The 25,728-nt window shown below is 44.9% G+C and overlaps 1 protein-coding gene across 1 annotated transcript in view; it reads right to left on the bottom strand.

Annotated features, from left to right (window-relative positions):
- Positions 1–876: 876 nt before the first annotated feature.
- The window catches only part of LOC310847726 (uncharacterized protein), a 46,523-nt gene continuing 21,671 nt past the window's right edge, over positions 877–25,728 (bottom strand). Inside the window, exons 13-24 of the mRNA XM_083745785.1 lie at positions 23,862–24,137; positions 22,441–22,582; positions 12,260–12,304; positions 10,684–10,811; positions 8,882–9,006; positions 7,724–7,875; positions 6,522–6,628; positions 6,088–6,278; positions 5,446–5,579; positions 4,484–4,548; positions 2,696–2,778; positions 877–1,104 (exon numbers count right to left, since the gene is read on the bottom strand). Of these exons, the coding sequence (XP_083601911.1) occupies positions 936–1,104; positions 2,696–2,778; positions 4,484–4,548; positions 5,446–5,579; positions 6,088–6,278; positions 6,522–6,628; positions 7,724–7,875; positions 8,882–9,006; positions 10,684–10,811; positions 12,260–12,304; positions 22,441–22,582; positions 23,862–24,137 (1,617 nt within the window). The 3' untranslated portion in view covers positions 877–935. The remainder of the gene's footprint in view (positions 1,105–2,695; positions 2,779–4,483; positions 4,549–5,445; positions 5,580–6,087; positions 6,279–6,521; positions 6,629–7,723; positions 7,876–8,881; positions 9,007–10,683; positions 10,812–12,259; positions 12,305–22,440; positions 22,583–23,861; positions 24,138–25,728) is intronic.

Genomic DNA, 25,728 nt, shown 5'->3' with positions numbered 1-25,728 from the left:
GTCTGATGCTACCTAAAGAGGAATGGTTCAATAATGTCCTGGATATAGCCTTATCTGAATGTCTTACACAACACAGATGAGCGCTGAGAGAAGTAAAGCAAAGAAATATTGGCTCAAGGAAGTTTGGGTTGGGTTTTTTCCCCTTTTATTAGTAAGGACACAAAATTCTCAGGCCCTCCCAATATCCATGCTTCACTGTGGGGGGCGGTGTCGCACAATACAACTCTTCTAAGATAATTTAACTATTTAACCAGCTACTCTGGCACTGTACTAGGTATTATTATAATCTGTGTCTGTAACTGGATTCTGTTATGCATGTTTACTTGAAGTTGTTCAACACCATGGCTGCTTCTCATAGAGGCTTTTCCTTCCTTCCTTCCTTCCTTCCGTAATATCTTACTCTTCCTCCCAATGGAGCCCAGGGAGGCAAACACTCAAGCAATTTTTTAAATTCAAACACATTGGGGATTCCAATACAAGTGCAGGCTAGGAAAGATTTCTACTTAAAAGGTTTGTTGGAAGAGAAAGGTCTTTGACAGGTACTGAAAAACAGCAGGGATGGCAGTATCATAGCTCTTTAAATGTATAAAGTCAAACCTCGGTCATCAAAGGTAATCTGTTCCGGAAGCCCATTAAGCTTCCGAAACATTTGACAACTGAGACACAGCTTCCGATTGGTTGCAAGAGCTTCCTGCACTCAAGCGGAAATCGCGTCAGATGTTTGGCTTCTGAAAAATGTGTGAAAGCCGGAGCATTTACTTCCAGGTTTTTGGTGTTCAGGATCTGAAACATTTGAAAATGGAGCCATTTGGGAGCCGAGGCTTGACTGTAATATGTTTCTTCTGATCTACCAAATAGCGATAAAGTTAATGCATCTTAGCAGCTCCATAAGTTTTATTTTTTAGAAGAGTCATGTTCTGTGGTTGACAGAGAATCTATGCAAGCTTCTTTAAATATAAGTGAATCCCATTCCAAGAGCGCATTATGAGCTGAGGTTTCTCAAGGGGAGGATTAGCAGGATCTGGTGCAACTTGGAAACGCAGCAAAGTCAGAGCAACCACCAGTTTCAACTCCATCATAGCAAACTGTTGCCCAATGCAATTCCTGAGGAAGAAAAAACATTCAAGCTGAAACTTGAACAGGCTCATAATAATTTTTTATTTAGTATTTCATGTCATAAGAATCATATATAAGCGTCGCCACACTTACACGGGGGGGCCCGCATGCATAAGGCACAGAGCCCCCCCAAACACCTTTTCTGTCACTCTTCAATCCATACCAAAAATACAGTATCCAAAAATATCCTGGGGCTGGCAGGAGGCTGAAGGACACACAGGGAAGCAGCAGCTACATCAGCTGTTAGGCGGAGAGGCTGGGCAGCGCAAACAAAGCCTTGCTGCACCTCTGGCCTTCATTGAGGCTTCCTCTGCCCTCGCTGAGGGTCTCCTCATGAACTATGGGGACTCTACAGCTCTCTCCTGCCATTTCCAGGCATGAATTGGATTATTTAATTATCTCCCGGTACTTCACGTATGGGGAGTCACCTGTTCTGCTTGATTGTAGAAATTAATCTCAAAGTGGTTTACATACAAGATAAAACAATAAAAATTTACAACCATGATTTAAAACATACAGGAAGCTGGCAACAGAATAGCCCACAAACAAATTAAAACTCATAAAAACTTTCTAAACATTTTGGTACGTGTGTCTAAACAAGAATGCAGGTGCTGAAAACCCATAAACCCTGAACCTGTGTGGTTTCTGCAATTTGCAACCAGCTCCTCAGCTGTCCTTGTTTATTCCAGCTGCAGAACTAATGGGTTACTAAAATATGAAATGAATGAAGAAGTGATGGTACATGGGAAATGGGATATTTTGGTGTGGGGGTGGGAATACTTCTAGAGAAGCCTTTCCCAATCTACAGCTGCCCTACAGCCGCTTTGAACCCTCAGCTCCAGCCAGCAAATTCGTGCTGATGGGAACTGTTTTGCCAGCTTGGCAAAACCTGTTCTGAAGCAATGAGGCGTTTCCACAGAGGGCTTAAATAAAGAAGAATTTGGATCGTAGTGCAGGATTCCTGATCCTCAGTTATGACCATCTAGGTCCTTACAATAATCCATTCATACTAACCACATTTTGAGCTTATTTTTAATCTTGGGTGTTTGTTGTCAACACAGGCAGAATATATCCACAGTAAAACTATTTCTTAAGGATCCATGAATCCATGTACTAAGTGCAATAGTGTGCTAAATTAAGAGCAAGATCTGTGGTGTGTTCAGACAACTGCTTCACTATGAATGCATTTAACCCATAGAAACCCCCCCCCCACATGGATTACCCTGGACTTGGGGGCAGAGGCAACCCAAAGAGTGTGGATTGGTCCTAAAGCCTCAGTAAACAGAACACTCACACAGGGACCCCTTTATCAGGGGGGGAAAGCTAATCTTTCTGGAAAGATGGCTCTGCTCATTCCTTAAAAAAAGAGAGAACAAACCTTCTGTCCCATGGAAGGGGGCTGTTCCGTTCTCCTTGTCACAATATCAGTGAGAACCAGACACAGGTAAGCAGCAATCCATAATTCTGAGGATGAACTTCACTCATTGATCATATAAATCAAGTTTTGCTTTGGCTGACTATCTTTCATCTTGCTTCTGTCTATTTTCAGTGAACAGCTTTACATCATTAGTTGTATTACCTGGGTCCAGCAGCAAACGGCAAAAATGCATAGGAATGTCTTTGAGATGAATTATCGGGTGAAAACCTCAGAGGATCAAACACCTGAAAGAGAGTAAGACTGTAGTTATCAGCAGCTTGCATCAGCAATGAGATGTACTTGGACCTGCTTCATGCATGCATGCTGATCATTGGATTACTGCACTATCAAGTGATATTGCACAAGTGAAGAGACAATCACAGTCACAACACCACAAGAGGAGCTTTCACTCTTGTAAAGCACAGTGGTTTTCACTGAGGTCACTTGATGCATTGAGATGCCACTGCCAGACATCAAAGACAGAATTCAAGTGATGTACATGTATATGTGGGCTAGCCTTCAGTTTGGCAACATGGATGTGCATAGACATGTAGAAAGTTGCCGGGGGTTGAACCCAGCATGTACTGCATCCCAAACTTGTGATCTGAGGGAGAAAATGAGACTTCAGTGCCCTAGATAAATGCTCCCCATGGCCAACAGAAGCAATGTACATTATGCAAGTTAAATTAAGCAAGAGTACAATGTGTATCATTTGCAGAAAAAAATAAAGGTTGCAGAATTCTTCTTTTGTGGTCTAGAGAGCCAGTGCGGTCTAGTGGTTAAGAGCAGTAGACTCGTAATCTGGGGAACCGGGTTCACGTCTCCGCTCCTCCACATGCAGCTGCTGGGTGACCTTGGGCTAGTCACACTTCTTTAAAGTCTCTCAGCCTCACTCACCTCACAGAGTGTTTGTTGTGGGGGAGGAAGGGAAAGGAGAAAGTTAGCTGCTTTGAGACTCCTTCGGGTAGTGATAAAGTGGGATATCAAATCCAAGCTCTTCTTCTTTTCAGAGTTACTTTGGCTAAGAATTTTTATTGTTATTTATTTTTCCTTCCTGTATTTTCAATCACAGAATGTTCATTGCTCTGAATATGCATCCATGCTGCATCTGCTTGATATTGTCTGTACATCAACATAGGGCAATCAATGCAGACCCTCCAAGTGTCCCTATTTTCCAGACACATCCCTGATTTAAAGAAGTTTCAGATTTTATCCCAGAATGTCCCACTTTCCCTTAGGATGTCTCTATTTTCACTGGAGAAATGTTGAAGGGTATGGAGTTTTCTGACCCCAGAGCCGTCCTGTGTAGGGATTTTTTTTTAAAATGCTGAATGTTTTATTATGATTTTATATATGTTGGAAGCTGCCCAGAATGGCTGGGATCACCCAGTAAGATGTGTGGGGTATAAACAGTAAAATTATCATTATGGAATGGGATGTCCCTATTTTTATCAGACAAATGTTGGCGGGTATGTCAACATTAGGCTGTGGAATGCTAAGTTGTCCCAAGTTGCAGCAAATTTTCATACTCCAACTCTTGCCATTTTGTACAATTCTCAAGGGATTCCCCCCCAAAAGTGGGGTACAATACCAGAAGCCCACATCCTAGAGCATCTCCAAAGTCTCCACCTCACACATAAGGAATTGAGCAACTGTACATTTATCACATTTTGCATGCAACACTGCTGTGGTACTGTGATTCTAAGTGCACATCCATGCTACACATTTAAAACATATTCAGTGCACAGTCAAAGCACATGATTTCCCCCAAAGAATCCTGGGAGCTGTAGTATATTAAGGGTTCTGGAAATGGAAGCTCTGTGAGGCAGAAACAACAGTTCTCATTATTCTTGGGGGAGGAGTCAGCTGCTTTTAGTGTGCAGTAAACACACTTTAAATGTGCATTCAACATGCTCTAAACCATTGACCAAACAATGCTCCAGAGCATACCTGAGGATCCTCCCACACGTCAGGATTTTTGTGAAGAGCATAAATATTCAGGGATATCAAAGCACCTGTTAAGGATTGGAGGGAAAGGAGAGAAATATCTGATTAGTAAATGGAAGGTGGAACACACCACAAAGTTGTGTTTTCAGAGCTGCATTGCTGGATTGCAGAAAGGCCCCAGGGAAGGATTGCTTAAGATGCAGCTGTTATGGCATCCCAATGCATTTTGTGGTATTTGTTGCTGAGTTACTTGCATGTAGGTTACAATGCCTTAGTGGGGATTTGAGTCTGCTTTCATTAAGACATGGTCATTCTCTGAGGTGACAAGGAGTTTTGCCAGAACTCATGAAGCAGATAGATGAATCTGGAAGTCCTCAGGGTGACTTTAAACTTCATTTTTGTTTATTTTGTCATTCCTTGACCAAAGTCAGTTTTACAAACTGCCTCCGAAGTGGTGCATAGTTTAATATGTAAATGTATCTGCAGAGGAAGATATGAAGATGCCTTATCCTGGCATTGGCTTGTCTAATTCAAACTTGTCTTAGCCAGCCATACTTTAAAATTTGGATATGGCATACTTAGGAGCCTGACAGAGGATGTGTATTTCCCACACATAGATATTTCCTATTCAGCTTAGAGGTTCTTAATGTTGTAGTTTAATGAAGTTGCCCTAGTAACATCCCAAACCTTGTGTCTTGCCTCTTTCGTTCCAGTGTCCTAACACAAAGAACTTTTGTAGTACAACTTCTAAGGCTCTCAACAGCCTTTAGGGGCACATGACTCCAAAGTCAGATAGAGAATTATATCCTTCAAGACAACTGAGCAAGTCAACCCTATCACCCCATCATGCCAGATACTTGTCACAAAACCAACAATCGGAACACCGTTGCCATTCTTTCAGTTTCCATCCTTCATGTCCGTCATTGAAAATACTGTGAAATGTAATCAAACATAATGAGGCAGACCTGCAGGCAATGTCTTTCCATCAGGAAATGTGACTGGTTTGTTGAGCTCTCGGTACACCTGAGGAACAGGAGGATAAACACGGAGGCTTTCCTTAATACACATCGTAGTGTAAGTCATCTTACTAAGGTCATCCCTGGGAGAAACAAACAAACAAACAAACAAACAAACAAACTGTGAGGAAGATTCACAAGTGACAAAAAGACAAAAATGTTCCACAGACAGTGGAGTAGAATATTAAAAGACGTGACAAAAAAGGAGATTTGAGCATCCTTGCATATTCTGCATTTATACTTGCAGTGAAATAACTGAAAGGGAACTTGAATATAAGACACGTGTACCTCTCCCAAACAAATTAACCTTCAGCGTTAACTATGAATCTCAAAATGCTGAAGCATGACACACTCTCACATTCATAGGGGTCAGCACTATTTTCAATTTCTGAAGCAAATTGAAACTTTTGTGGCATCTTACCTCTCCAAAGAGTTCCCAGGTATTAACGAGGGTTTTGAAAAATCTAAAACTTTTCCACTTCAGGTCTGACAAGAGAGTCACAGATTTGCTTGGAAAACAGTAAAACCTGCCCTGCTTCAGCAGGGATCCTCACAAAAGAAAAACAGATAGCGAGCGAAGGACGTTCTCACCAGCGCAGAGTCTCTCGCTCTCCAAGAATCTCCTTTATCTCCTCCCTGCATTTTTGCTGGTGCGCTGGATTCTGGGCCATGGCATATAAGGTCCAGGAAATCCCGCTGGTGGTGGTATCATGACCCTCAAAGAGGAAAGTGTCCACCTCAGAACGTATGTCTTCATCAGATAATCCCTCACCATTTACATCCTGGAAAATGGAGAATGATCAAGGTCAAAAACCACAGATGACTTACTTTGTTTTCCGTCACATGCAGCCACTTGCCTCCTTCGTGGGATTATTGATTATTTTAAGTAAGCCACTCTGGAAGCCCTTTTTGGCTGGGCAGTGAGATAGAAACACTGTAAACCAATGTATCTAAGGGACAGGACTGTTGGCTGCATATGTGCATATATCCCTTATCTGGAAATACATGATGTGGATTTTACTCACCCTGGCACAGAGAAGAATATCCAGAAAGTCTAGATATCTCTTCTTTTGGATCTTCTCAAGTTCCCGTTCATCTTTAAGGAGTGCCTTTCTTTCCCTAATCACCTTTTCTGTGTCAAAAAAGTAATAACTCTAATAATTTCCCCAAACAGACATCATGACATTCACTGCTTCTATGCCATTTTCTGTATGTTACTAACTTTAAAAGGATGAAGAAATTCCCATAGTGGGATAGGACTTAAGGGTGGAATCTACATACATAAAAAAAATTCTGAAAATGTTTCTTTTTAAAAACATTTAAAAAAATACATTGAATTTTCCATAAGGCTTGCCATCACCATCTAGTGTCACATTGTATATTGCACTTAAAACTTTTTCTTTGCGGCTGTATAGCTGAGTCCACGGTTAGGACTGTTGTTACTAGACCTGCTGGAACAAATATTTGCAAACAAATATTTGCAAACATTGCTATTTAACTTTGGATGTGACATTTTGAGTTTGAAATGTAAAACCTTAACCTAAAAACTGGAAACTCACGTACTTTAGACTTGCTAGCATGTTTTGATTGACTTGATTTTGTCAGAAATCATATATGAAACCTGACATGTTATCAACTATCAAATATTCTTTTTAAAAAAAGTCTACACATCAGTTTATTTTGGGTGGCATCTAACTAAGCCATTCTCAGAGCAAACCCATCAACACAGGTTTTAGGTTTTAGACAGCAATAAAGACATCCTTACATAAAGACAGCATAAAATAGTTTATGGTCCAGATTTACAACACAGGTAAAAAATGTGGGTGAATAAAAAAGATCTTCTGGTATTGAAAAGACTGTAAAGCGGGTGCCAGGCGAGTCTCTCTGGGGAAGCTATTACATATATGAAGTGCCACTGTTGAAAAGTCAAGGGTTTAGGAAACCCCTGAGAGGCATCAGAATTGCTCAGCATCCCCCCCACCCCCCAGGAGAGCCCAGGTTGACTTTCTGCAGATTAAATTTTGCAGTTGGGTTCTGCTTGGGATCTGGCATCTGGCTATCCATGCCCTGGGGTGTTATCGCACAAGCCTAACCATATCTGCTCAGAAGTAAGATCCATTTAATTCAATAGGGCTTACTCCCAGGTAAGTGGAGTTAGGCTTGCTGCCTTAGCTATGTACATACAGGTGTAGATCCCTCCACTGAAGAGAAGAACCAAAGGAAATACCTGTGTGGCGATGGGCTATTCTGCAAGCCTTGAAGAAACGGTATCCATGAGGACAGATGCGATAGATTAGATCATTGTGATAGAGAAATGTCTGTATTCTTTCCTGCATCAAACAACTGAGGTCACTAATTGCTTGGACATATGTACTCTTACTAGAGGAGTCAAAGAAAGAGTTTAATTGAGAGGTGATTATTTTTAACAGGCACAATACAAAACAATGTAGTTTATTTATCACACTCAGTCTAACCCCACCTGTCCTCTAAGAAATAGATAGTCTTGCCCACCACCGCCATTTTATACTCATAACAACCTTCTGAGGCAAATTAGTCTGAGAGAGCAAATTATCGTGGCTGAGTCCTAACCTAATCACTACACCAAGGAAGTGATGCCTCCTGTCCCTAAGGAGGCAGAATTGTGACTACACCTGAAAAAAACTACCCTGGAACCAACAGTTTCTAGACAACTTCTTTCCGGTCACTAAACCCCATTTTTGTCCAAAGTAACTGTTAGTACAACTGTCAGTAGTGGCAGCACAACTGCAAGCATTCTTGGTGGATAGTGATTAGTTAGACCCATTCCACTCTGGATTGTAACATGGGACTTGTGAGAGACTGCCCATAGGCCTGGAAAGAACAGGTGCAGGGGTTTCAAGCAGTTTCTGTGCACCTGATGCTCACATGAATTGGTTCTCACTAGACAATGATTTATACGAGAAGTGATTCCACCCCCCCCCCAATGGTTCTCTGGTTCATCTATAAACTGGAGTTAAATTTTCCCTTGCCTTTACTATAAGTAATAATAATAATAACAATTTATTATTTAGACATCGCCCATCTGGCTGGGTTTCCCCAGCCACTCTGGGTGGCACCCAACCAAATGTTAAAAACACAATACAGCATTAAACATTAAAAACTTCCCTAAACAGGGCTGCCTTCAGATGACTTTAAAAGTAAGATAGTTGCTTATTTCCTTGACATCTGATGGGAGGGCATTCCACAGGGCAGGCGCCACTACCAAGAAGGCTCTGTAACTTCACTTCTTGCAGTGAGGGAACCGCCAGAAGGCCCTTGGCACTGGACCTCAGTGTCCGGGCAGAACGATGGGGGTGGAGACGCTCCTAAGTCTCTCCCCTCCCCCTCCCCCCAGTTCTCATGATACCTGTCAAGCTGGCAATTGCTTTGATAACTGAAGATACACTTCAGCATGCTGTCCAGTGTCATGGACCCAACATGCTGGAAAATATCCAGTGATTTATCTTCTGAGATCAGCCTTTCCCATTTATCCTAATGTAAGAGAGAAAGGTTTCACATGTCAAAAGTAAATTCCTCAGATGATTAGATTTCTGGCATCCATATTTGAGCCAGCCACCCATGCTGCTGAAATGTCCATATAACCATACGGAGAATGAGCAGGGCACACCATCCATTTCTTTATTTAGTACATGTACAATTCACGGTAAAAACATTTAGGCAGATCATTCGACGCCCGGGTGATTTCCCCCACAACCACAAATACCACAAAATCCCTTGTTGCAATTATAGATTGGAGAGAGAACGTGGCAGTCATCTAAACACTAGTGGAGCAATCAGATTTGGGTGATTATGATCATGTACAAGCCAACCTAGCATGTGTAGTAAGCAATGAATTCTTATTTTTATATATTGTGGTAGGATGGTTTCCATTTATTTGTAATGTGGAAGCCCTGGCAATGCCCATCAACCTGGGGTGCATGGCCCCCTCAAATATTTTATTGGGTGGGCCGAAGGGACTTGTGCCCCTAGGAGTTGGCTCCTCTAGTGCCTATATTTTTTTCCTGTTTATGATTCCCCCCCCAAAAAAATTATGCAACATACAATGTACGTATGATCAGTTAGTGAGCTAATAGACTATGTTTATGGCACAAGTAAGGACGGCAGCTGGTGAGCTTGTGGTGTTGTTTGTGTGTGTTGTGGCCTATATTTTTAACACTATGTCTAAATATAATTCCATGATACCCATTTCCTTTGTTAGGCAGATTTCTGGCTAATACTCCATGACTGTCAGCTTTTCCTCAGTGAGAGCTAATTGAGAATCAATGTTTGTGCTTGTATGAGGTACTCATCTCAGCTTGGAGGTAGTGTTGACACTCATCCTCTAGCTAAGGGAAGGGTGGGTGTGTTTGGAAGAGGCAGAGGCAAAGCTATGAATTTGTTGAAGGCAGAGTCTCTTTAGGGTGATTTGACATGGAGCCACATATATGGTACCTTGTAGGACTGCCTCGTTGCTTTCCCTGATGCTTTACTTATGTATTTGAAAATAAAGCAAAGGATTTTGAAATGTATTTGAAAATAAAGCAATGCTTGAATCCTTTAATAGTGCTAGTCAAAGACATTTTGCTGAATGAAATAGAACTCTAGAATCCCAAGCCAAACCTCAGGGCCAATAGTAAACAGCTACAAATTCATGTCTTCGTCTCACCATCAGGTTGATGCCTGAAGCAGGTACATTCATCTTGCTGCATGAAAGTGCTGGGCTTGTACTCCCTCATCCAAAGGAAATCAAACCTGGTGCTGCTGCCCCTGGAAGTTCCCAAGGCTCAGAGGAGTACAACAAGATGGTTTAAGTTTGTGAATAAGCTATGAGTAGGATCAACATTTCTGATCAAGGTTTCCAAATTCTAGGTTGGTTGGTACCTAGGCACAAAGTGCAATTGCCATGCTGGAATAGTTTAACCCAGTGCTTTTTTTCCTTTAAAAAAATGTTTTGACTCAAGAAAATCACCATTTTATAGTTCAAAGCAAGGAAAATAAATACAGTAAATGGACAAAAGTGCAAAGATTCACAAAATGTTTAGGGGTATGTGTACCCCTGCATACCCCCAGAAAAAAGAACTGGTTTAACCACAATACTATTGGCTTAGATCTTCTATTAGATATAAGAGAGAGGTATTTTTGGGTTGTTTTTTTAAAAAAAGCCCTTACCAGCATCACTTTGGTGGAATCGACCATCAGTACCACATATGACTTTAAAATATCACTGTGAAATGCAGGAGTCAACAGTCGCCGATGCTGGAACCATTTGGGCCCATCTAATACCAGTAGCCCTTTCCCTAATATGGAACGAAAAAGCTAGTCAAATCTCCTTTTTGTTTGTAATCTCTGCAGAACATGTCTGAACAGAGGCATGCTAAGAAGATTTAAAATCCATGCCCAAACCCATCTAATCCTGCAACTAATACATCTGCATTTTGTACTCTCAATAAATGGTATACAGAGATTGTTGGCATTAATGTGGATCATCACGTTGATCTCCACCCTGCTACCACAAAGAATTCAACCATGGCAATTTCTGGAATTGCAGAAGAAAGGAGTGGCCCAAACAAAAGGAGACACAGCAGTCGTGATGGCGGTATTTAACACAGGAAACAAAGAGGTATACTTTAATAGGAATTGGATCTATGCTTGCATTGCAGTAGGGGCTTCAATCTGAACAGGGCATTATTATACAAGATGCTTAGCATAATGGTTAGTGACATGTACTGCAACCTTATCCAAAGTTGCTCATACATTGTCTTCCCAAGAAGATTACGGTACTCAGTTCTTTAGAATAGATGCTAGTGGTCTAACATAAACAAAACACATTGCATTAATGGAATGTGAATAGCTGCCCTTCGCCTAATGAGGTCAGCCAAGGGACAGAATGTCCAATATTTGCTTGAAAAAGCAATAAGAGCTTAAATCCCCTTGGCACTTCTGAGGTATGTTGCTGTCACTTACATTAAATGCAAGGGCCGATTCAATAACAAGTTGTACATATTCACAGCAGTGACTGGAGGAGGAATGACAGCTGGGAGGAGCGCAGAAAGAAGAAAAGCCATTGTACACCTGCATCAGCACAACCGGACATCTTCGTCTACCCCAGCTGCAACAAAACATGTCTCTCCTGTCTTGGTCTCTACGGCCACAGCAGGCTCTGTAACTCCAACAGTTTGACTTCATCCCCAAAGGCGCCCTCTTCCATTGGCTCCCGAGACAGATGGATCCCAATCAACGTTTCTCTTATTTGGCTGTTCTTTGGAACTCTGTGTTCTGATTTATGGTATAGATTGATAGTATGCCATGGGTAGAGTACCGGTACATTGCATGAGGAAAATCCTTGTTCAGGGATAGCACCACAAGAAGAATCCCTAAGTTAAGTTAATTCATCTAACTCTGGAGTCCCCAGTATGACACCTGTGGGCACTATTGGATCAATGGTGCCTGCTAGAGCTCCCTCACCCTCCCATACTTGCTTGCTTTTTTAAAAAGGGATAACCTCCCCCCCCACCCCCCGTTTCTTTGTGTGTTCCTTGTTTTAGGCTCTGTGCAGGTCATTTCAAGGTTCTTCTTTTCTTTTTTGGAGGGACTGTTCTGAGCACCTTCAAATTTTTCTTCTGTGAAATGGGTATTTGGGAGCACTCGCTACCAGTTTCTTACAATTTCCAGATGTGCCCCAGGGCCTAAAGAAGTTGGAGATTCCTGATCAAAATGTAATAACCAAAAGCATAATGCTACTTACCGATCCATGGGAGAAAAAAATTGTAGAAATCAAGAGCCTTCGGATCTGCAACATTCAAAAAGGATGAGTGCATTGAGCAATGCAGAAAAAGAGAGCAGGATATTTTAATTTTTTAAAAAAACAGTTAATCAGTGGGTCTATTCTGAGTATGGCTAACATTGGTTGGCTACAACCATTAGCAGACAAGTAGCACAGGGAAAGCATAGGAAAATGGAATAAAGGACACAAAATGCTGAGGGCTGGCTAAACTAGTAGAAATATTTTTATTTTTATTTAAGGAACTCTTATGAACCTGCATGTTATGTACTGAGTTGAATAGGATCCAAACTGCAGCAGTCTGATTGGTCCTAGAACAATAGGCTCCAAAAGGCAGCAGTCTGATTGGTCCCAGAACAATAGGATTCAGAATGCAGCAGTCTGATTGGTCTTAGAACAATGCAGCAATATGATTGGTTGGCAGGAACCACCCAATCATGCTCCAGAGATAAGTGAATCCACAACCTGATTGGCTTACAGTAGAATTCCAGAATTAGCCAATCATGTGCAGCCCATTGTGTAAATAATGTATATAAAGCAGATACTTTGAGGGGACATTCATTCATTCCTCCTCACCACTATGAGCTGAATAAAGAGCATGAAATCACTTTGCGACTCTGAGTATATTTCACTGGCGACGAAGGTGGGATCCCGCTGAGCTGACTGCCACACACAGCACCGCAGCACCGCCACCTGCCGCACCGCTGCCTCGCACCGTGTATCCAGGCTTCAGCTCCGGGACACAAGGAACTCAGAATGGCAACCGACAGAAGCTTCTCGCCGTTCAACCCAGCAACGGGAGACTGGGAAGCGTACGCCTCCCGTTTTACCTTCCTCCTAGAAGCCAAAGGGGTCACCGATGAAGAAGATGCCAAGAAGAGGGCGATATTCTTCAGCATCTGCGGAGAGGAGACATTTGAAATTGCCCGGGCTCTCCTTGCGCCTGAAGATGTCGCTACTGTTCCATACAAAACAATAATGGAACAGCTTAAGGGGCACTTTTCGCCACAGCCCTCAGTGGTGGCTCGTCGAAATGCCTTCTACGCAAAGCGGCAAGCCCCTGGGGAAACCATAACTGGGTTTGTGACCTCTCTCCGCCAAGCCGCCCGGTTTTGCAACTTCTCAGAGCTGGAGAACATGCTTCGGGACCGCCTCGTCGGTGGCCTGAAGGATGAGAAGCTGCAACAACGCCTCTACGCTAAGAAGGACCTAACGTTCCAGGTCGCTCTGGAAGAGGCCCTGGCAACGGAAGCTGCCAAGAGGTCGACACAAGAGGCACGGCCGAGCCTGCCATCCCAATCGAGGGTTCACCACGAAGACCTCACCGACGACTCAGGAGCTGACAGGGAGGAAGTGCACCGAGTACAGCAGCACACTCAAGCAGCCCACATACCACAGCTGCCTCGACGAGAAGGAGGGAACTGCGCAAGCTGCGGGGAAAGTCACGAGAGGAGGACCTGCCGTTTCCGCAACGTAGAGTGCAGGCAGTGCAGAAAATTGGGACACATCGCCCGGGTGTGTCGGGCTCGGCCCACCCGACGCCAGGCATCAGATGACCAATCCAAGAGCCCCAGGTCCCGGGGCCCAACGCACCAAGGCAACTCGACGGAGCTCACGGACGTCCAGGTATACCAGTTGCCCTACCCCAACATAGAGAAAATTTATGTAGAGGTACGGATAGAGGGGGCCCCATGCCGCATGGAGCTTGACACGGGTTCAAATCTATCCATAATCTCGGCAAGGACCTTAAGGAAACTGTGTCCTACTGGGGGTCCCAAACTCAGGCCGGCCCCATTCACCCTCCGGGACTTCCAGAAACGTAAGGTCCCCACAATGGGGGTGGGGACCTTCAGGGTGCAATACCGAGGGCGAACGCGGCAACTGGACTTGCTTGTGGTCAAGGGCCCCTACATTAGCTTACTGGGATTGGCATGGTTTGGACCACTGGGACTAGCCATCACCGGGGTGAACCACACTACCTTACAAGTGGACGCGGATGCCATATGCAAGGAATTTCCAGAGGTTTTCGATGGGAAATTGGGACAGTATACGGGCCCCCCCATTGCTCTACAGCTTGACCCCGCAGTACGACCGGTCAGGCTAAAGGCCCGCCGGGTCCCGTTCGCCCTGAAACCCCGTATAGACGAGGAATTGGACCGACTTGTGGAGCAAGGAGTGCTGGAGCCGGTGCCTAATGCCCCCTGGGAAACCCCAATCGTCACACCCGTCAAGCCTAATGGTTCAGTCCGCATCTGCGCAGACTACAAATGTACCATAAACAAGGCCCTCACGGCCCATGCATACCCAGTGCCAGTGGTCAGCCATGTCCTTGCCACCCTGGCTGGGTCGAAAATTTTTGGCAAGCTGGACTTGGCCCAAGCATATCAACAGCTTCCAGTAGATGAGGCCACAGCAGAGGCACAGACAATTGTGACGCACAGAGGGGCGTTCAGGGTAAAGCGGCTGCAATTCGGTGTCAGTGTGGCACCAGGCATATTCCAGAATCTAATAGACTCGCTCCTTAAAGGGATTCCTGGCGTCACCCCCTTCTTCGATGATGTGTTGATTGCCGGGCCCACACCAGAGGAGTTTGAGGACCGCCTCCGCACCGTTCTGCACCGTTTCCAGATGGCGGGTCTCAAGGTGAAGCGGGAAAAATGTCTACTAGGAGTGCCTCAGGTGGACTTTCTGGGATTTATGGTGGACGCAGAAGGGGTCCACCCAACTGGGGACAAGGTACGGGCCATTTGTGATGCCCCAGCACCCAAGAGCAAGACTGAACTTCAGGCCTTCTTGGGACTATTGAACTTTTACCATTCCTTCCTTCCCCACAAAGCGGCGGTAGCGGAGCCCCTACACAGACTCCTGGACAAGCGGGCCCCTTGGGTGTGGGGCCAGCGCCAGGAGGCTGCATTCCAGGCAGTCAAGGACCTGCTTGTCTCAAACTCGGTCTTGGCACACTTCGACGAGAGGCTGCCGGTGGTGCTAGCATGCGACGCCTCGCCCTATGGCATTGGCGCTGTCCTGGGACACCAACTCCCGGATGGGAGAGAGGTACCGGTAGCATACTTTTCCCAGACACTCAACGCAACCGAGCGGAACTACTCGCAAATAGACAAGGAGGGGCTCGCAATCGTGAAGGGAGTAAAAAAATTCCATGATTTCTTGTACGGGCGGCCCTTCACCGTGGTGACTGACCACAAGCCGTTGCTTGGCTTGTTTGCTCCTGAAAAGCAGACCCCCCAAGTGCTGTCTCCTCGTGTCCTCAGGTGGTCAATTTTCCTTGCCAGCTACCAGTATGCACTGATTCACCGCCCGGGGAAGGCGATGGGCCATGCGGACGCCCTCAGCAGGCTACCACTACCAGAAACAGGCCCCGACCCAGCACCTGCACAAGAGGTTATGAGCCTGGAGCTGCTTCCTGACCGCCCCATTCAGGCACAAGAAGTTGCACACCATTCCAAGAAAGATAGGGTCATCTCCCGGGTCCTGGACTGGGTGTGGAGGGGATGGCCCAGCAGCAGCCCCGGGCCAGAATTCGCCGGCTACACAACCCGCAAACATGAACTGTCAGCCCACAAGGGGTGCCTGTTATGGGGAAGCAGGGTTGTTGTTCCCCAGCCCCTCCGCAAAAGGGTCCTCACAGCCCTACATGAGACACACCCAGGGGTAGTAAGAATGAAGGCCCTGGCCAGGAGTTATGTGTGGTGGCCAGGGATCGACGGAGAGATAGAGGCCTGGGTCAAACACTGCCAGGCCTGCCAAGAATCCCGCCCAGATCCCCCAAGGGCCCCAGTCCAGTCCTGGGAGTCTGCCCGAGCACCATGGTCACGCCTACATGTGGACTTCGCTGGCCCCTTTCAGGGGAAAACATTCTTCATAGTGGTGGACTCCTACACCAAATGGCTGGAAGTTGCACTGGTACCGTCCACTTCTACATCCGCAGCCATCCGGGTACTACGCAGGCTCTTTGCAACCCACGGGCTCCCTGACACTCTCGTCTCAGACAATGGGACTGCATTTACGTCAGGAGAATTCCAAACCTTCACAGCGCAGAACGCCATCCGCCACATCCGTTCGGCGCCATTCCACCCTGCCACCAATAGCCAAGCAGAACGCATGGTGCGGACCACCAAGGACACCCTTCGCCGCATGACGCAAGGGGATTGGGAGTACCGCCTTGCCACATTCCTCTTAGCACAGCACAGCACCCCCAGCTCAACAACTGGCCGGAGCCCCGCTGAACTACTAATGGGTCGGCGCCTTGCAATCAGATTGGACCGCCTTCATCCCGATAGAGCTCAGGATGAGGTAGTGGTGGGGGAAGGCAGGAACCCCCGGACCTTCAAGGCCCAGGACCCAGTGTACGCAAAGAATTTTGGGGCAGGCCCAGCATGGGTACCTGCCACAGTCACCAGGGTCACTGGCCCCGTGTCGTATGAGGTGCTAACGGATGGGGGGCAATGCTGGCGCCGCCACTGCGACCAGATACGGCGACGATTCCCGGGAGAAAACCAGGAGGAAGAGGACAGGTCAGAGGAGTCCCAAGGGAACAGTGGGGCAGTGAGGCCCATAGAGCAGCAGGGGCAAGCAGGAGAGGCAGAATCAGTAAATACAGAGAGGACCCGTGAGGCCGAAAGGACACCGGAACCAGAACCACGACTGAGCGAGCCGGTTGCGCCAGACCAAACAGCCCCATCACAGCCAGCATCCTTGGAACACGAGCCAGAACCTGAACCCCGGACCAGGGAACACCCCAGGCCACAACGCACACGTAGGCCGCCGGCGTACCTCGAGGACTATGAATGCGACCTCCCGGGCAGGACTGGAACTTAGAGGGGAGGGGTGTTATGTACTGAGTTGAATAGGATCCAAACTGCAGCAGTCTGATTGGTCCTAGAACAATAGGCTCCAAAAGGCAGCAGTCTGATTGGTCCCAGAACAATAGGATTCAGAATGCAGCAGTCTGATTGGTCTTAGAACAATGCAGCAATATGATTGGTTGGCAGGAACCACCCAATCATGCTCCAGAGATAAGTGAATCCACAACCTGATTGGCTTACAGTAGAATTCCAGAATTAGCCAATCATGTGCAGCCCATTGTGTAAATAATGTATATAAAGCAGATACTTTGAGGGGACATTCATTCATTCCTCCTCACCACTATGAGCTGAATAAAGAGCATGAAATCACTTTGCGACTCTGAGTATATTTCACTGCAAAAAAAATAAAATAAAATATTATCATGGAAAAATGATGGCTTATTATTGCCCTTCCTCCTTTCGTTATTGTAGTTTCATTTCCCCCCTCTTGTTGTTGTTGTCCTTAAATCTATATTTTAAAAGTTTTTTTTAAAAAAACCACACAAACATATAAGTTATAATTAGTACCCCTCCAATTTAACATTCTATTTTGGGTTGCTTTCTAAATATCATGTTGACACACATGCTGAATTAATGACTAAGGATATGGCTTTTTTAAAAAAGTGCACACATATGATGCTGATCATGATGCTCTTGTACATCTATTTTCATCACAAGGTGGACAAGCATCAGAGCCAGAAGCAGGAAGTTCTGCTTCCAGAAACACTAACTAATTTTCTTCTTCCACACTCATACATTATTTCACGCATGTCCAAAGTCTGTTTTGGAGGCCTAATCTGTTTTGGGGGCCTAATCTGTTTTGGGGGTTCCTCCCTGTAGCAGTGGCGGAGCTTCGTGCTCCAGCACCGGGGGGGGCGGAGAGCAGGCAGGCAGGTACGGGGCTGGTGCACGTCCCGGGGGCATGGTGTGCCGCCTGCAGGGGTGTGGCACCCAGCGTGAGCAGGGTGGCAGTCGCGATGGCACCCCACCAGGATCGCGCTGCCGGGGCCGGTGTGCTCCCCCCTTCTTCCACCAGTGCCCCGTGGTTTTCAAAAAAGGTCAGTAAGTTTGGTCGGCCCTCATGCATGTTCTTTTCATCAAATCTGGCCCTCTTTGAAAAAAGTTCTGACACCCCTGCATTATCTCCTCCCTCTCTCCCTCCCTCTATCACACACACTCAAAATACTCATACATGCTGTCATGGGCCTATGCCACACATGCACTTCCAAGAATAAAGAGGGAGAATGAAATGCTGTGTCCAGATCTTTAACATTGTTTCTCCCTCCCTTTGCATCTCCTCAGTGAAATGAGAAGAGCAAAAGATCGCTGAAGATAAACAGAGAACTTTTCTCCTTTCCTCTCCTGCAAAACTTCCATACTGAGCTATGAAGGCATGAAAAATGTTGTTGCCTGCTCTTCAAGAAACACATAGAGACAATGTTTCCCTTCCCTTCCAACCATCTCCATGCTCCAGGCGAGGAGGAGGAAATGTCATTGATTGATCTCCACTGAAGATCCCCTTTCCTCCAGTAATCTGAAATGTAGGCTCCAATAATCAATCTATGCTCGCTCTCTTTTTCCATCTTTCCTCTCTGGCCTTCACTTTCCACATTTAAATATATCTCTGTTACATTCCTGAGTTCATTTTGGACTTTTACCATCAAGTTTAATCAACTTAAGCTGTTGTTTTTAATCCCTGGGATACTTAGAAAAAAAACGGTTTTGTTTTTCAAAATTGGCTGTTCTGAGTTGGATGGGGTGTCAGCTCTGCTACTACTTCTGCTGGCTAGGGAGGGAAGGATCTGTCAAGTTTGGTTCTCTCCATGTTTCATTTTTCCAATCTGACATTCAGTTATCCACACATTGCTGCTATTTGCATTTTTATTTTTTAAAATAAAAATCCTCATGAAACTTCATCAACATTTTAGTGCAAATTTCTCAGAGTAAACAAATTTTATATGTAGTTTTGATGAACGTACACATTTCTGCAAGCCATCCCCTAACATTATGCATCCTTGTTATTTTCACTAATACCTTCTCTTTTATGCACACTTTCTCCTAATATATATTTTTAATAAACATTTGTTAGAATACTGCATTGCAGAAATTCAGATACCTGCAAATTTCAAAGGATAGCCATGTTTTGGTTCACAAATTCGGAAATTGTGAAATTGATAATTTGGTTTTAAATGCCTGCAGAATCCAATTTCTTCAGCATCCTTATAACTAGCTCCCACTGTCTTGCTGGAATGCAAGATCTTATCAACCAAAGGCAGAAGTAACAGTGAAAACAGCTGGAGGCAACAGAGGAAGGTGCCAACTGCTGCTACAGAAGTTCTGTTAATTAAGAACTAGGAATTGAAACCAAACAGAATTTGGGAGACAGCTCTCCAGAAACTCCTCAAAATACATAAGAATAAGTAAGGGGCACCTGGAAAATGCTAGGAAAGCTGTGTTGCTTGTTTAAATGAAAACCATTTTGCTCATATATTTAGTAAGGAGCTGAAAACTAATATACGATGCCCACTGATTATTCCTACAAATAAATGTTAAGAATAATAATGTTGTAGAAGATATAAAAGACTCAAGAGCTGAAGTGACCTTCAGCTAAAGTAGTGGATTGGAATCCTTCTGTTATCACACCACTTCATAACAGAGTCAGGTTTCTTCTCAGAAAACCTTATTATAAAGCTTTCTTTCAAAAGCTGTTGAAGTGGTCTGGCAAACATTTTCCAAGCACACAAAGTATGAGCTTTCTACTCAGGGCCAGAGGCAGCAGTTGGTATCACTGGAGAACTCACACCCCAGTAAAAGGCCCGCTGCCAGTTCCTGGAGCCTCCTGGCCATCTTCCTCCTCCTCCTCCTTGCTATTACTGCCTGATCATCTGATATCTCCAAACAAGCAGTTTAGGATTAAACACAAGGAACATGCCTTGTGTTCTCTTTCTCTGGAAGATGGTGCCAACTGAGCCCAGAAGCACAGGGAAGTGAGAGGACAATAGTGAAAAGGAAGAGCAGGTGGGCACACTCAAGGAGCAAAGCCCAAGGGTTCCCACAAAACCCAGAACTGGCACTGATTTTACTGAGCGTTATAGCAGATACAAGAAGCATATCAACCACATAAAACATCAGTCTTCTGTTGCTCTAGCCAAACCCACTGAAGGCCTAGTCAACCTGGCCTGATATGAGTGAAGCTCTTGCTCTGAATCTGTGTAAACTATTATGCTTTTAGCTAACATGGAGGTAGAGAACGGTGGAATATGCGAGTTACACCTTGATTAGATGCCGACAAGTCAAACCTAAAAAGGCCACACAGCATTGGCATGACCTGGAAGGAACCTTAAGAAAAAGACAAAGTGCCACCAAGAGGGGGAAATGTCAGGAGAATCACAGGATGATATTTAAGCCAGGCAAACTGATGTTTCAGTATGATAAGTTAAGATCATGGCTTTGTTCCATGTTTTAGAGAGACTTTCTGCTTTTAGCCAGATGCTTAAGAAAAGCATTTTCCACATGGTATTTATGTAGCAACTATAGCGTGTGTAAACAAAGAAAGAATGTAGGGCACACTGGGACCATCAATCATTTGTTTTGCAAGTGCAAGAGAAAAAAGATTATTGCATATGGAGAAAAGGGGGGAAGAAAAGCAGATGAGAACCATCAGACACAGTTAGCTCCAACTGTGCTAACTGTAGACAGAGCTTTAAACAAGAACTCACTGAACAATAAATAGGCAGCAGGATGGATAGCTCAGCTGGTTAGAACATGGTGCTGATAGGGCCAAGGTTGCAGGTTCAGTCCCCATATGGGACAGCTGCATATTCCTGCATTGCAGGGGTTGGGCTAGATGATCCTCAGGGTCCCTTCCAACTCTATGATCCTATGATCAGACTGGTGCCTGTTCCGAGGATGAAGCCTTGGGCTAATTTCTGGCTTGTTTCCACCTGGAAATTGAAGGGCTGGTCATCACCCCTCCTCTGCTGAAGATGTCGCATTTGGTTGTCATAAGCCCTTGCTGATCCATAAATATTTTTCCTCTTGTGGCTGACACCCTATGGGCAGGTGTCTTTTAACTATAGGCATTTACATTGCCTCTGTAATGACTAAAATGGAATTGTAGCTTTTCACCTTCGAGGTCTGGATTTCTGTTCCTGATTACACTATCTGTACAATCCTAGTCAACCTTTCCTGCTGAGTTGTGTTGGGTATGTGGCTTTCCATAACCATAGGCTGGTAGGAATATGTGGTAGTTCTACCATTGACCTAGACCAGGGAGGAAGGGCAAAAGAAGACTCAGCATCGATGCCAATAAAACAAATTAAAGGGTTGCAATAGAAGAGTGCCAGGCCTTCTCTTCTTTTATTATAAAATAATATGCCTTTCAGGTAAGGTTGGGCTTGCTGCAAATTTAAGGCATGTTTAACAAGTAAAAACCTGCAAAATGGTATGAGAAAATGATAGTAAGTGCAAAACACAGAGACTAACACTCAGAATGATTCAAAGAAGTGACATGGTTATGGCTTCCCCTGAACAACGAGCTCTTTCTGGTGCTTCAGCACCATGTGCAACCCCTGTATCTCAGAGGTAATTTCCCTCTCAATCGATTAGCATTTGTGAGACAAGTTAATGTTTGCTATCTCACATATAATTCTGTAGTGATACTTGCAATACTTTTCACACCTTCCTGGGTTTCCTGGGCTAAAATGGGTGTTGGTTTTGTTTTATTTGGTTTTGTTTGGTTTACAATATAGTTGTTGGTTTTTTTAGTTTGCCAAATAGAAAAATTAGTCAGTCAGGCTACTGGCCTAAAGGGAACAACTTCAGAGGGGAGTGATGAGTGCAGACATACCTAAGAGAAGGGTAATAGCTCAATGGTGGGGCATCTGCTTCACATGCAGAAGGTCCCATGTTCAATCCTTGGCATCTCCAGTTAGGATTGAGAGAGACCCAAGTCTGAGACTCTGGAGAACCACTGACAGTCGATGTAGACAATGCTGAGCTAGATGGGCCAATGGCCTTACTCAGTATAAGCAGCTTCCTATATTTCTACAGCTAAGCTCTTACAACATAACAGTGATGAGAAACCTGGGCTGCTCCAGATGTTGGACTACAACTCCCATCATCCCAACCATTGGAAATGTTGGCTGGGGCTGATGGCAACGGAAGTCCAAGAACATCTGCAGGGCCACATGTCCCCCATCAATAGAGCTTAGCTACCAAATGACACTGAGTGTACAGATAGGAGATGTACAGATATTGCCTTAAAATGGACCATTTCGTTACCTCCTCTGCTGTATACAGCCTTGGCGTAATCTGGATGATAGATATTGAGAAACCCCAAGAAAGCTCCAAACCACAAGGAATGACCCTTGGGATATCTCTCCGACCAGGACACCATTGTGGTAAGTTCTCCAATTCGACCGAGCTGTGGCAATTGGGGACAAAAATCAAATCAATGCTATTATAGTCAACTAGGTGTGGGCTTCCCACTGTCCAGGCCATCTCGGGGTCTTAAGTTAGCCTGATAAACATTACATATAAAGATGGTCTCAGAAGCTTTACACTGATGCAGATCCGCATGAGCAATCAGGACAAAGAAGTGCATACGCTCTTAGACCCCTAAACAAGTTTTGGGCTACTGCATAACATAGATCTCGATGACCAGGGTTCCATTTCCTTGGAGAGTCAGCATTCTCTCTGATCAAAAACATTTCAAACCTGCTTTAAAACACAAAGTCCCCAGGCCATCGGGGATCTCTCACTCCACAATAAGCATTGGGCTGCTTCATAGCATGCTTATCAGATACCTTCCAAAACTATCCCCTTCATCCTGTAATTTGTACCCCATTTAAGTTTCTCTCCTAAACCTAGTAAAGGTAAAGGGACCCCTGACCATTAGGTCCAGTCGTGACTGACTCTGGGGTTGTGGCACTTATCTCACTTTATTGGCCAAGGGAGCCGGCATACAGCTTCCGGGTCATGTGGCCAGCATGACTAAGCCGCTTCTGGCAAACCAGAGCAGCGCACGGAAACGCTGTTTACCTTCCTGCCGGAGCGGTACCTATTTATCTACTTGCACTTTGACGTGCTTTCAAACTGCTAAGTTGGCAGGAGCTAGGACCAAGCAACAGGAGCTCACCCCGTCGCAGGGATTCAAACCGCCGACCTTCTGATCGGCAAGTCCTAGGCTCTATGGTTTAACCCACAGCGCCACCCGCGTCCCTAAACCTAAACCTAGTACTTTCCCCCAAATAGCAACAGCCTGGAAGCAACCTCAGGGTCATGGCGACATATCCCTGTGTTAGAATCAAATCACCAAATTCCTATAATGTGAGAATTGGCTGATTTCAGGTAGTGTATGGGTGGGTTGAATAGGAAGTGGGTGCTGAACCAGAAGGCGACAGCGCCATGGCTAAGGACAAGCAGCTTCTGGGGCAAAGTACAGACAGGCACTTCTAGCATTCGTCTCATGTCTGCCTCTCTGTACGTGAAATTACATCCTGCTTTATATGAATCTAGCTCACATTCTAACACATGGGTCATGGCACCATAATGCGTACTTTGCCCTTTGCCGCCCGCATTGTAGTTGCTCACGAAAAGTCTGGTGTACCAGCAATGGCAACAGCACTACATTTGTTTGGCACAAAACATTACAATCACTCGCTTTTTTCTGAGTTCTACTAGATGGGATGAAGAAGTCCTACCTCATTGGTGTGTCCATAAAACCAATGCTTCGGTGGCCCTGGGAAGCTCTCCAAAGATCTGATCAGCTTTTGCCTCCTTTGGTATAGCCAGATGACTTTCAGGAGCACGCTGACCAGACAGAAGGTAGCAGCTGCATAAAAAAACAGGTAAAGGTTTAACCCCAGTCCAGGCAAGGCGAGTTGCATTTTGCTCAGTATGAATTCCCTGGAAGCAGCTTCTGGGTCTCTTGGTTGAAGTATGGCTGGATGCAGCTCATATGCAATCCTGTAGTGATGCTATATATGAAACAAATAGGTGGGGACTCCTTAGATATCGTATTTCAGCAGGCTGGAATGAAGTGCAGCACCACTTCCAAAGTGAGCAAACAAATGGAGGGTGGGGCAACAAAACACAGGGGTGGAGATCAGCATTTTACCGATTGTGCTATAAATAATATCACTACAGCTCAGCTGATTAACCTGAGTTAATCCACCAGCCTTTATAAAGCAAGGGCTCTTGGTTTCTATGCCTAAGGTATGGAATCTCAGCCACTGAATCAGACAAGAGCTAATTGCAAAAGCATTTTGTTTGATTTTAGGGTTCAAGTTGGCAGATAAACAATCCATTGTGATCCAAGGCTCTGCTTAAGTTCTAGTGCAGTGTGAACAAGCTAAGCAATGTAAGGTACAAGAGGCTGATCTCTATTTTTATCATTTACCATGCCTTCCTCCACCCAAGAATCAAATTGGGTGGGTGTTGGAGTATGGTTGCAAAGGAAACAGGTGCAGCTATCTGTTAGGGCTGAACGCAGCAACATTGCCTTACAATTGCATGCCTATGTATGTGTATGTGTTCTACCTGGAATGCCAGAGGCATTAATCTTTCAGGGGCAATGTGTCTGTAATCCCATTAATAATGGGTTCAACCTACCTTTCTGGTCAAATGAATAATCTGCCAATGTAGCCTTCTTTTTATCTGGATTGAGTTTCAGTTTATTGGCCCTCAACCAGCCTATTAGTGGCTCCATTGCAAATGAGACATGGAACTGGATATAATCTGCATATTGATGACACCTCACTTAGATTTCTGACCTCTTCCAATGGCTTCATGTAAAATATTGAAAAGTGTGGCAGACAAAAATAGAATCCCATGGAACTTCATAGCAAGAGATCGAGCACATTACCACTTTCTGAAACTGGACAAGGAAGCAGGAACAGAACCACTGAAGACAGTACAGTGGTACCTTGGTTTAAGTACAGTCCGGTTTAAGAACGATTTGGTTTACAAACTCCGCAAAACCGGAAATAGTGTCTTGGTTTGAGAACTTTACCTCGGTCTAAGAATGGAATCCGAACGGTAGAAGGGCACCGGCGGCGGGAGGCCTCATTAGGGAAAGCACACCTCGGTTTAAGAATGGTTTCGGTTTAAGAACGGACTTCCAGAATGGATTAAGTTCATAAACCGAGGTGCCACTGTATTTCTAGTTCCCAAACCAGCCAATTTATCAAGAATGAATGCAGCTGATGAGAGACCAAGGAGAAATTTCAGGGCCACATGCCCCCTTTTTCTCTCCTGGTATAAGTCATCCATCAGAGCAGCTAAACCAGTTTCTGTGCTGAACCCAGACTGAAATAAATCTAGATTATCAGGCTAATCTAGCTGTTTTACATAGGGTTGACAGGTCTGAGGATGTAAACGTGAAATTTCAGGGCTTTATCTTCTTTCATCTTACTTCTAGAGGAAGAAGGAAAAGCTTAGTTGAGGACAAAAACTTTGAGGACAGAATAGTTTCTGTTTGGCTTGGCAATTTTTTGCTGTATCTCTGTCCCCATGTTCATAAGGCTCTATCCTGAGCCACCAGACTCTGCTCCCTGACCCAATAGCTGC

This window comes from Podarcis gaigeae (genome assembly GCF_964106915.1).
Source record: "Podarcis gaigeae genome assembly, chromosome: 6".
Lineage (NCBI taxonomy): Eukaryota > Metazoa > Chordata > Lepidosauria > Squamata > Lacertidae > Podarcis > Podarcis gaigeae.
Note: the sequence above shows the minus strand (reverse complement) of the source record. Positions and strands in the feature narration are given on the sequence as shown.